Source organism: Numenius arquata, chromosome 3, assembly GCF_964106895.1.
Source record: "Numenius arquata chromosome 3, bNumArq3.hap1.1, whole genome shotgun sequence".
NCBI classification, from domain to species: domain Eukaryota; kingdom Metazoa; phylum Chordata; class Aves; order Charadriiformes; family Scolopacidae; genus Numenius; species Numenius arquata.
In genome coordinates this window covers 63,587,112-63,599,390 of record NC_133578.1, presented here as the reverse complement: position 1 = coordinate 63,599,390, position 12,279 = coordinate 63,587,112, and the positions used below count along the sequence as shown (strand labels likewise).

Genomic DNA, 12,279 nt, shown 5'->3' with positions numbered 1-12,279 from the left:
GTTCAGGTGAGGACCCAAGATCTAACTAACCTTAAGTGAACTAATATGGGTTTTAGCACTGGCTCTCATACTTTTAAGGATGACTTACAAGTTACCAAAAAACTTCAGCTGTTGATGCTCACTCACAGTTAACTTTATTTTGGGGTCCATTGGCTAAAATGGGCATTTAGGTGTCTACACATAGAAACCAAATTTAGGAAACTTACCCTAGAGCCAAATTCCACCCTTTGTGTATCTCAGGAATTGCTAAACTGAAGGTTGCTGGCTCCTCCAGAGAAGGAGGACACTGGGCCAAATATGCTGAGATTTGGCCTTCTGCCTTTTTTTCTCTAGAAAGGGCTGTTTCCTACCAGATGGTCATAGAACGGTTGTGGCGTAAGTGCTACTCTGGTATCTCTAATAGAGAAGAGAGACACACACCAAGCTAAGCTTGGGCCCACAGCCTGGACAGCTGAATGTCTACACAATTGTACTTCTGAGCTGTTTGCACAATCCCGTTACATACATAATTACCATATGTGAAACTGCCACCCTCAGGCTCTATATATTCCTTGGGGATATTGCCATACAGTCTAGCAGAAGCAGGGTCACAGACTGCTTTTATGAGACAGAAATGCTGCAAGATACGATTAAACACAGTACCTCAGACCCAAACCCAACCTCCAGACCACATAATTATTCCTCCCCACCACCACTATGTTTCAGGGCATACTGCATCCATACCTAACTTTATTTACATCATCCTGTCTCCCAGGCTACCTGACTCTGAAAGAAACCTCCCTGCTAACGTGTGCCTCACAAATCGGTTATCCGAGACACTGCATACCTGTTAGGGCAGCGATTAGGATGATGTACGCTAAGAACATCACAAGACAGGGTCTTTTGATTTTAAGGAGTCTGCAGATCCTTTTTTCTTACCATTGCTTTTAGCTGTTAGAAGTTGGTAGTTTAAGAAAAACAACTTCAGGAGAGAAAAATTTTGAATCATATTAAGTTTATTTATTTAGTAAAGTTATATTACAATATATACAGTTTCTATTTATATATACACCCTTCTAAGAAATTAAGCACCATATGATACAGTTAGTTTTTTAGAGGAATTTACAGAAGTTTTATTTTTGCATCCAAATAGTTATATCTACAGACACGTATTGTTCTCCTAAGATGCTGACTTCAGTGGGTTCTGGATTAGACTGCTAATGAAGTTACCAAACAGAAAATTAATTGCTGTCAGCTACCTATCTGCTATGCTTCAGGATAGGAGACCTTAGCTATGTCATTTCGGGGGCTACGTGCAAACTTAATCCTCAGAGAAATTCGGAGGTACAGACAGAAGGTATTTTACAAGACACAAGAATGCAACACTTCCATCAGTAAGATTCTTACTGTTATCAAAAACAGAGTTTCATTAGAATAGAAAAAGAACACTGCTGAAGTGTTTACACACTTTATGCAAAGTGAAGTGAAGAACGTGGAAGCTTATGTGATATGGTATCATGCGTTCCCCAAGGAATCCATTTACTCTTAAAGAGCCCAGTCTTGCAGCTGCTGAAGCTCGTGGCACGATCCCCTTAACTCAAGGAGAAAGAGCAGCTGTTTGCTCTGTAACCTTCATGCCACCATCAAGAAAAAAAGAAGGCTCTGTCCAAGGTACAAAATTTCCTTCCAGTGAATAAAAGACGTCTGGAAGGGGAAAATGTAAAATGAGGTATTTAATAAACTACAGGAAAAAAGAAAGCACCTAGACTCTTTTGAAAAACATCTTAGATACTTTACATATGCAATTATTACATTCACCTGATTGTGGGTCAAGTTTTGTATAAACTACTTATACCTTTTGCACTACTTAATTTATGCTTTTCATATTTTTGCTTCACTGGATGTCGGATCTAACGGCGGGAAGAAAGCATTGTTACTCTGAGGGCAGTTATTATGACAGACACAGGTGTTGATCAACATCATTGGCTTTTTTAGGACCTTGCCCTGAGGACAGCGGAACTCAACTTGAATCGTTTTGGTGTTGTGTGGGGTGCAGCATCGCCCATCACTGCAGAGGCCACAGTAACGAGGTTTGTATGTCTGCATGCTTGTGCAATTCTTGTATTCAAAGCGAACAGCTTTCAGGGACTTCTTTGTTCGGATGCATTTCTTCCCTTTCTAAGAAATATATGAAAATACATTAGATACATCATTGCTAAGACAGAAAGCAGTTAAAAACTGATATGCAAGGATATAGGCCTACTCTGAAAACTTAAATCTGTTGTCTTTGCTTGTTCAACAGCAATAAGACTCTGCAGCTACTTCAGTAGTTACTTACAGGTAACTCCTGCAAGATCTGCCCTCTGACACCAATGTGTTATTGGGCGAGTAATAAACGACAAATAACGCCCACCTTGGTCATCTGAGACAAGCCAAAACAACATTGATTATGAAACTGTACTCTACTGGAAAACTTCTCAGGTTAGTGCAGTTGCATCAGAGAATCAGGGAGCCAAATGAGCAAGTTACAGGACTAGATTCAGGGGAAAAAAAAGAGGGATAAAACAAACCTCAAAAGTCATTGCCCATTTTTGTGACCCAAGGCAGAACCAGCTTTATCCATGTTATTCTTAACTGATGATTGTCTAACTTGTCTTTGGAAGTTTTCAGTGACAGAGACTCCACATCTGCCCCAGACAATCCTATTGTTCACTATTCTTACTGCCTGGAAGGATTTCACTCATGACTTAATTTTTCTACAGTCTATTTCTTGTATCCCCCATGGACTCAGAACAGGCTGCAATATCTGAACACAGCTATGAGACTGCATCTCCATTCTCTTGCATTCAGAAAAAGTTCAGTTCAATCATTTTTCCCTTAGCAGCACGTTTTGTAGACCTCTGATCATTTTTGCTAGTCTCCCCAACTCTTCCTAACTGTTCCATACCCTTTTCAAAACACAGTATTTAAAACTGCATGGAGTATTCAGCAAAGGCTTTAGCAATGCTTTCCAACACTCAGAACATTACGTGAAGTGATAGTCCTCTTACCTAGGTGCATACTCTCTGACACTAACACTTGTATAATGTTTAGAAGCAGAAAAAAAAGTAATTTCCCTTAGATACACATTTATTGCACCTGAAGTGTCAGCATTGGATTTTCTTTTGGAAAAAGCATCATAAGGATTAAAATAGGGTTCCATTTACGCAAGCAAATTTTTGCAGGACTTCATAGATTTCTCTGCAGTTCCAGATGCTCAACAGACTAGAAGTCTGACACATCCATTCTGCAGGACTGGAGCAACTCTGAAGTATACAGAAAGGTAGTACAATTGCATTTGTGGGAGAAGTCAGACTGCATGAGCTGTCAAAATAGTCTGCACATGCAATATATCTGATCTGCTTGGGATGGCTCAAATTATCATAGAATCATAGAATAGCTTGGGTTGGAAAGGACCTTTAAAGGTCATCTAGTCCATCGCCCCCCTGCAATTAGCAGGGACATCTACTCGACCAGGTTGCTCAGAGCCCTGTCCAACCTGACCTTGAATGTTTCCAGGGATGGGGCATCCGCCACCTCTCTCAGGAACCAGTTCCAGTCCTTCACCACCCTCATCATAAAAAACTTCTTCCTTATGTCCAGTCTGAATCCTCCCTCTTTTAGTTTAAAGCCATTATCCCTTGTCCCATCACAACAGGCCCCACTAAAAAGTCTGTCTCCATCTTTCTTATAAGCTCCCTTTAGGTACTGAAAGGCCGCAATAAGGACTCCCTGGAGCCTTGCCTTCTCCAGGCTGAACAACCCCAACTCTCTCAGCCTGTCCTCGCAGGAGAGGTGTTCCAGCCCTTTGATCATCTTCATGGCCCTCCTCCGGACTCACCAGAGGGGTGTAGCGGGGCAAAATCACCTCTCTTGACCTGCTGGAGGTGCACCACAGAGCTACTAAGTGAACACAGCAAGTCTAAAGCTTTCCAAAAGCACTGGGCTTGCTGCACACAGGCTAAAAGCTGTATGTACACTTGCATTTGGAGCATTCTAGACCATAATATTGCAACCTTGGAATTACAGCTGAAGAGACCCTACTCCCCTGCTGTTCTTTGGCGCATACCTTATCCAACGGCTCTTCATTTTCACAAGGTCTTATCATGCAAAGCCGTGTCTGCTTCACCATCTCACACTGTTGATTTCTGTTGGTAACACGGGTGGAAAAGCCCATTCCACAGCTTTTGGAACAAGCACTCCATTCTGTTGTTTGCTCAATACAATTGGCACTTGAATCCGACACATCGATCCCGAGTGTGGCCTCTTGTCTGTAGGCTGGAGACAAAACCCCACAGAACTGTATTACAAGAAAAACTCATGTGAAAACCCAGTATCTAATTGAGCTCTACCACATCTGGGAAGAAACATGCGAGACAAAAAAAAGATCCAAAATCCATGCTTTTGACAGGATTCAGGAATTTTAAAAGCTGCCTTTTTAGGAGCCGTGCATGACAACTTCCTGCATCTAAAAATAAAAGAAGGTGAATATCAGTGTAATCAGCAAAGCATTTAGATTCGGTTCACCCAAGTCCACAGCTGGAAAAATTACTCCTAATTTTTTAACCAGTTTAGAACTCTAACAACTCTTTATTCCTCACTCTTTCCAACGGAAATACATCAGAAATCTGTTCTAAAGCTACATCACAAAAATATTTATATTAGATATGATTTGAGAGAAGCTGAATGATTTAGCTAAACTAATAAACAGCATGCAAGTAAAGTCCTTTACTCTGAGAGTTATAAAGTCACCCCATCTTGTCAATTATTGACAGATTATAGCCAGGGCGATGGTGGTAAGGGAGGAAGAGAGTAATTTCCAGGAGTTATCACTGCTCCTCAAAGCCTTAGCCAACTCTGATCATCGTCCTGCCCTCATGGCAGTCTTAAGCTGTATTATGCAAATATTGCTAACTGTATCGTTTGGTTCAGCGGCTTTCACAGCAGTAAACAGACTGAGGTTACTGAGGAGTAAACACAACTGAACTGTCAGTCACAGTTCCTGCTGTTAAGCTCCTCTACAACAGCATTTTTGCCTTTTGGATGGTAAAGCTCCATAAAGGTGGCCTTCCAAGAGGGATGTCCACTGCTAGACAGACTACAGATAATCCTTCTGTAGGCATTTTACACATTAGCCTGTCACTGTCAAACAAGTCAAAGAAAAGGAAAAATAGCAGAAAGGTGGCAAGCTTTTTGTTCATACCTTATGTGCCTTATAACTGACACTTCATAGCACTCTGACAAGTTATTAGAGCTTTTCTTCCTGGATCTTTTCTTCCTTGTTTTTCAAATGGATTTGCTGTGTTTCAGCATAACTAACTGCTTAAGACCACAAAGAGCAGTGACTGGAAGAGAACGCTGTGCCCTCAGCTCTCAGTGTAAGTGGCTTATGAAAATTCATCTTGAACTAATAGTCTAATTTAAAGGGGATGGTGACATAATTCAATAAGAAATTTGGGGAAAAATATTACGTAGCTTTATCTTTTCGATTACAAAAGCAGTTTATGAGTTCTGTGTTTTGGAATCAGATTTCTTTTTTTTCAGATCCACTCACTGTGTTTATAACCACTGCTTCTCCCAAGTACTTTGTAATGCTTTGATGCCAACAATAGTGATGAGAGCTCTAGCATAGACAGGCAGGGATTTCTTGGCATTTTAGCTACCACGCTGACCACTTGTAGTAACTGGGGAATTTAAGGAGAAAAAAGTCTCTTGTAGACTAAGCTGATAGAATAGTATTTATGATGCAACATACTCTTGCGGAGCAACTAGCAAGACGGCAGCTTTGATCTGAGGGTGGAAATAATGTTTGGAGGATTATGAGCTCGCCCCTGTTTTATTCCACTCACTGAACTACCCGGTACCAGATAAACAGTAATTTCAGAACTGGGTACTAACTCAAGTTAACGACCTTTGAAAACTATGCACGTTCATCCTCAGAATATCTTTTCTTTTACCTATTGAACTCTGCTTTTATTCATAACCACTGGTATACTTACTAGTGACTCTAGATGAGAAAAAAGAGCAGAGAAAACGATCACACAAAGCAATGTCTCTCAGATTTGGCAACCCCATGGATATTTCCAGTATGGTATCACCTCCTCCTCACAATGACTGCAATAATTAGTTTTAGTTTCCTCACCAGCCATAGCAAAACCTCCCAAAATCACTTCATCTTTAGGGTCACAGATCCACTTCTCGCAGCACTCTCCGGGGACTTCGATCTTTCTGGGGAAGGGACAGTCGGGGCCGGGGAGCAGCAGGTCCAGGTTACAGCGGGGCAGGCAGCCGATCTGTCCGTCTCGGCAGGTGCACTGGTACTTGCAGCTTGGCTGGAAGGTTTCCCCGTTGCGATAAATCATCCCGTCAAACACGCAGTTGTCTCCCTCCAGCACTAGCGAGAAAAAAAGAATGAATTTCACAGAGTCAGAGGGGACCCGGCCACCCCCCACAACGCTATGGCGGGTTTCCCTCCCAGTCCCGCAGCCGGCCACACCGAGAGAGCCCTCGGCCTGAGAAGGAGCCGCTTCCCCTGAGGGAATGCGGGGGAACAGCGGGACAGCGATACCCTCCAGCGGGCACGGCGGCGGGGAGGGTCTCCCCTCCGCCCCGGGGAGGGCTGCCGCCGGCCCTGCCGGACCCCCAGTCCCGACGTCTCCCCCCCAGGCCCGCCCGCCGCCACCTACCCATGCAGATGCCGGCGGCCCCGCCGCCGTCCTCGGGGCCGCGGTCGCAGTAGAGTCCGCTGCTCTCGTCGCAGGGCAGCAGCGGGGAGCAGCTCTCGCCGCGCTGCCGGGCGCAGACCAGGCAGCAGGAGCAGCCGTCCAGCACGGCCGGCACCCCCGGGGCGCAGCGCGGCGGCTCGGCCGGGCAGCGCCCGCTGCAGGGCCGGGGACACGCCGGCTCCCGGCCGCTCACCTGCGGGGACAAAGAGGCCCCCGAGAGGCCAGGTCACGGGGCCGGCCCGGCCGCCGGCTCCCCCCACCCCGCCGGCCCCCGCCGGGCGCCCCGCACTTGCCTGGCACAGCCGGAGCAGGAGGAGGAGCAGCAGGGCGGGCAGGCCCTGCCCGCCGCCCGTCGCCATGGTCCCGGCCGCCGCCTCCCCGCCGCGCCGCTCGGCTCTGCCTGCAGAGCCATTGCAGCCGCTTATATAGAGGCCGTCGGGGACCCCCCCCCCCCTCCGCCGCCACCCCCGCTCCCCCCGCGGCGGGCAGCGCGGGCCGGAGGCGGGGAGCTGGAGCCGGGCCGGGCGCTGCGCTCCCCTCGGTCCTCCCGCCACCTGCTCCCGCCGGCCCGCACGGCCCTGCCCGCCCAGGCGGGAGCCCCGAGGGCAGAGCCGGCCCCTTCCCGGGGGTCGGGCCGGCCCAGCGCCTGCGGCGAGGGTCTCCCCCGGGCGGGAGCTACCGCCCTCAGGCCGCCCCCACGTCCCCCATAACCCCCCTGCTGGCCTGCGGGCAGCTCTAACAGGAGCTAGAAATTGTAGGGAAGCACGGCGGCCCGGTCTGCTGTTGAGGGGCTATGCCATGGGCTCTGGCGTGGCCAACATGGGCGTTCGAGACCAGCCACCCCAAACACAAGCACCTCTCGGGGCTGCTTCTGGCCCTGGCATGAGGCTTCTTGAGCTTTGCCGGGGTTTGGGAGGCCGCAAATGGGCACCGTGAAGATGAGGGGCTGTGTGGTGATCACAGAATGGTAGGGGTTGGGAGGGACCTTCGGAGATCATCTAGTCCAACCCCCCCTGCCAAGCAGGGTCACCCAGAGCAGGCTGGGCTGGAACACATCCAGGTGTGGTTTGAATATCTCCAGAGAAGGGGACTCCAGCACCTCTGGGCAACCTGTTCCAGTGCTCTGCCACCCTCAAAGTCAAGTTTTTCCTCATGTTGAGATGGAAATTCCAGTGTTCCAGTTTGTGCCTATTGCTCCTTGTCCTGTCATCAGGCACCAATGAGAAGAGCCTGACTCCATCCTCTTGACCCCTACCCTTCAGATATGTATAAGCATCGATAAGATACCCTCTGAGTCTTTTCTTCTCCAGGCTAAACAGACCCAGGTCTCTCAGTCTTTCCTCATAAGAGAGGTGCTCCGTCCCTTTGAACATCTTTGTAGCTCTCCCCTGAACTCTTTCCAGTAGTTCCCAGTCCTTCTTGAACTGGGGGATCCAGAACTGGACCTAGTACTCCAGGTATGGCTTCACCAGGTCAGACCAGAGGGGTAGAATGACCTCCTTCGACCTGCTGGCCATGCTGTTTTTAATGATGTGTGCTCCTCAGTAAACTCTGCAGTTTCAAGTCATGGGCTCTGTTTGTTGCCAGAGGGGTGCGGGTGTATCTGCTGGTAGGACACAGAACTTGCACAGGGAGCACCATGAAGCTCCTGTGATGAGCTGACAGGTAACAGACTCCCCAGTTCTTGCATGGCCTGTGCAACCCTGGGAGATGCAGAGCTGACATGTCAGGCCCCAGGAATGTTTTTGAGAAGTAACTATAGTGCTCTGTGCTGTGCAGTTATTTTAGTTTGTGCAGGACAGATTTAGGCCAAGCGTAAGGGAGACTAAATCTGTTAACGGGTTTTACTTGTCAGGAATTGCCTTCTGCCCAAGGCAGGCCTTCTTGGGTCTTGCTAGTGTACAGATATTCTCTGTCCCTGGTTGTCTGGGGCAGATAATATGCACTGGATTCTGTTGTGGCTTGTTAAAGAGAAAATATTTGAAAAATAAACAGAAGTTGTAGACAGACTAGTGAAAACAAGATGCCTTTTAAGCTTAAGACATGACACAAGCGGTACTCATGAATTTACAAGGCTGCTGTAGCTCTAAGCCAAAGAAATACTCAGCACAAAAACAAATCACCAGATACAAGTTTTGTTTTGGATAGAAGTCACCATTCCTTTCTTGGTGCTGAATGGCAACAGTGGGGTTTCTGGAGAAGCCTGACATTCTGGCCAAAGTAGACTTCACCGGTCACATATTGGCCCTTCATATTCGCAAACAGCAGGACCAGGCAAGGGGAACGCTGTGTTGTTCAAACCTTATTAGTAGCTTGGCCACGGGTTTGGGGTTATTTATTTCAGTCACCCACTGCCTTACAGGTCATTTCACTTGCCTTACATCCTTCCTTTTTTTTTTTTTTTTTTTTTTCCTGCTTCTTTGCCTCTTGCTTCTGATTTGGGCAGCCAGCACAAAGCCACTTTTTGCAGTGCCTTGCTTGTGAGCAGAATGACCAATGCTCTTGGCTCTTGGTAAAGATTTGTTAAAGAGAAGGAAGGCTGATCCTGTAGTTTTCCCGGAAGCAGGACTGTAAGCCAGAGGGGCACATACAAGTTTTGGTTTTGCCTGTCCCTCCGCATGTGAAACTGATGAGGTTCTCAGTGCCAATAATCATCCACGGCTACTGAAAGGTACCTTCCCTTTCAATGAGATTACTTCACACCACTTTTAAATATCTTCAGGTCTATAAAAAAGGTTTCACGACATAAAGCTGCAGAGAGAATCAAAGAAATGAAAAGAATAGTTACCAGTGTACTTAATTTGGAAAAAATAACTGGTTTACAAGCATTTAATAATTTATTAAGTCCCTGTTTGTTTATAAAATACCAGTTATGAAAAGAAGGTGATGCTGCTGTTTAGTACAATGGGGTCAAATACCTTTGCCCAGACATTTCAGTCCCTCCAAAGCATGTATCATTTGGTATCCATTGGAACTACCAGTTCTAGGATGCTGCTTCATCTTCCTAACAGTGAATCTTTCTGTCAGTTCTTGTTTTACAACTTTTTTAAGGGTGACTTACTTTTCTTATTGCATGAAAGTACCCTTTGTTAGTCCTCACAGAGTAAAATAATGATCAAGCGGAGGGGTTTCTTGCTGGCTTCGCTGACAATGAATAGCGTTTATTCATGATATAAAATTAGTAGGTACAAATAAATATTTTAGTTTCTCGGGGTTTGCTTTTTTAAAAGAACTGTATTTAAGTGGATTAATATTTGGGCTGCCACCTTGGCTCTAGCTGTTGCAAAGATTAACTTCTCCTAATATGTAAAGAAATTAACCTCTGCTCTTCGCTCTGCAGGAAGACAGAGTTGGAGAACAGTATCGAGAGGTGTGAGTTCGGGAACGGAGTCCAGCAGCAGGGTCTCAAGATTAAGAATATACTAAAGGGCTTTCCTGCACCAGGGTCACAGGCAAGCAAAGGGTTTCATGGTAGCCAGTAAGAGGTAAACAGTAATCTGTGATTTCTGACCATTAGGGACATAACCTGTGTAGATATTTAAAAGGCTAACTAGGGGCTGTGGAGGACAACAAACACTGAACTGTTCTCTAACCATATCTTTAAAATTCAGCTTCTACTTGCTGTGAATGCTTGAGGAAGCCAGGTAATGTGCCTCATGCTGCACTTAAGCAATGTAAAGAGAGAAAGTGCTTTCTAGATATCTTTTCTTTCTGGAAGGGATGCAGCTTTGTACTTAACTGCAGAGAGTGTGTACCCAAAGTCAGCAGCATCTGGTATGCGTTCCTACATGGGCCAGTGTCAGCCTTTGCAGTCAAAGATTTCTCGCTCTGGATTCCTTAAGTCTGCCTTGGGCTAAATCTCTGGCATGGTTGTCTGGGCACGAGCTTTATTCAGACCTTTACCACCATAGAGCTAATAACCCTAAATGTGTCACTTTTTACCCATTCTGTTTGCTTCTACACCACCAGGTGGGTGTTTTACCATTGAAACGCCAAAGGAAGCTGTATCTAAAAGACTGGAAGCAGAAGTTACAAATAAAACTGGCTTAACTTTTAGAAGATTTCTAGTTGTTGATCCCATTCCTATCCAGAGCTGTCTAGGTATGCATGAAGCATTACAAAAAATCATGCATTCATTGTAAGATACCTCTGTTTAAAGCCAACCTCCTGTCCAGCCTCCTGTGAAGGCCACTGCTTCACAACAAGCAGCCCCACAGAATTGTCTTCTGTACTTTGTGTATAGCAAGTGATGCAATTTTTAGAGAATAAAATTGTCATAAATGCTACATCCTTCTCTTTCTCTTTCTGCTCTTTTGTCCTGCCATTTTTTACGATACAAGTGTAACGTGGATGATTCATCCCTTTCCCTGTGCTGTCTCATAGATTTATGCCCACTCTGGTAGCCTACCTTACAAATCACAATAGTTTTCTTAAGTATATATTGTGATTTCAGATTTTTACCTAGCCCTTCTCAGCCTAGATGACAGCTGTAAATTCCTAACATCTTTTGGGGCTGTTAATATTACACATGACTTAAATATGGAACAAACAAAAATTATATGAACACCCCAGTAAATTCGTAATATCAGTGCTTTTGTCAGCTTTCCATACACATGGACATAGCCATAGCAAGCTATCAGACTTGGTAACAAACTGCATCGGTTCCTCCCTCAAAGTATGGGAGCAGCATAAGAGGTTCTCCAGCTACAGATGAAATGGCTATAACTAACCCAGTCCTATCTGTCCGAGCCGGTAGAAATGCTGGAAGAAGATTTGTGAGGTGTGAATTGTGTTGCTCACTTGGATGTCTGGGAACCTACACTAATATTTAGAGTCATCCTGGTGGTCATTCTCACCTAGCCTGAGCCATTCAAATCAACCCTCCCTGACTACAGCATGCTCTGAGGTATGTACCACAGTCATTGTGGTTCAGAAGAGATCTTTCCGAGGTTCGAGTGAGCTCTCCTACAGTTGTCTCTGCTTATATGACTAGTCTATATACGTACCGTAAAGTTTTGAAGTTGCTGCTTGACTTCATGAGGTTTTAGCCTTCTACCTCCTTGACCTCTGTACATGCTACAAGAGGAGCTGATCCAGACATGAATGTTTAACTGGGCTTTTGAGTTCATCCTCAACATTTAGGGCTTTAATACTGATGAATGGTGTAATTAATCTTGAAAATGGTACCTGAACTACAAATATGAGACTCAGATGCTGGCGACATTACTTCTGATGTCAGTGTTAATGAACTGTTTTATTTCTCATCGAGCTATTGAGAAGATTGTTTCCTATGAAGATCTATGCAAATTCGTGAATGGTCCCAACAACTTTGGAGCAAGACTCAGTGTTCTCTATTCATAGTAGGATGCCTGTTCCCATCAGACAGCAGAACTGTGTTCTTAGAAGAGGTTCTATATTTTGATGTATATATCCTTTTCAGCAGGACCAAGTGGACAGCATCAATACCCAGAAGATACCCCGAGTCCCCCACTGGAAAGATTCTGAGAAGGAAAATAGATCTGAACCAAAAAAGGCT

At 45.5% G+C, this 12,279-nt stretch overlaps 1 protein-coding gene across 2 annotated transcripts; it reads right to left on the bottom strand.

Moving 5' to 3' along the window:
- Nucleotides 1-981: 981 nt before the first annotated feature.
- On the bottom strand, nucleotides 982-7,135 carry CCN3 (cellular communication network factor 3). Of its 2 annotated transcripts, none has more exons than XM_074145297.1 (5): nucleotides 7,037-7,135; nucleotides 6,705-6,936; nucleotides 6,161-6,412; nucleotides 4,088-4,296; nucleotides 982-2,157 (listed from the first exon to the last, which is right to left on the bottom strand). In XM_074145297.1, the coding sequence occupies exons 1-5, from the start codon at nucleotides 7,100-7,102 to the stop codon at nucleotides 1,861-1,863; spliced, it is 1,056 nt and encodes a 351-aa protein (XP_074001398.1). In that variant the 5' UTR covers nucleotides 7,103-7,135; the 3' UTR covers nucleotides 982-1,860. The 2 variants fall into 2 exon arrangements, with proteins under 2 accessions (XP_074001398.1, XP_074001397.1); XM_074145296.1 differs by having other exon boundaries at nucleotides 7,013-7,102.
- Nucleotides 7,136-12,279: the final 5,144 nt, after the last annotated feature.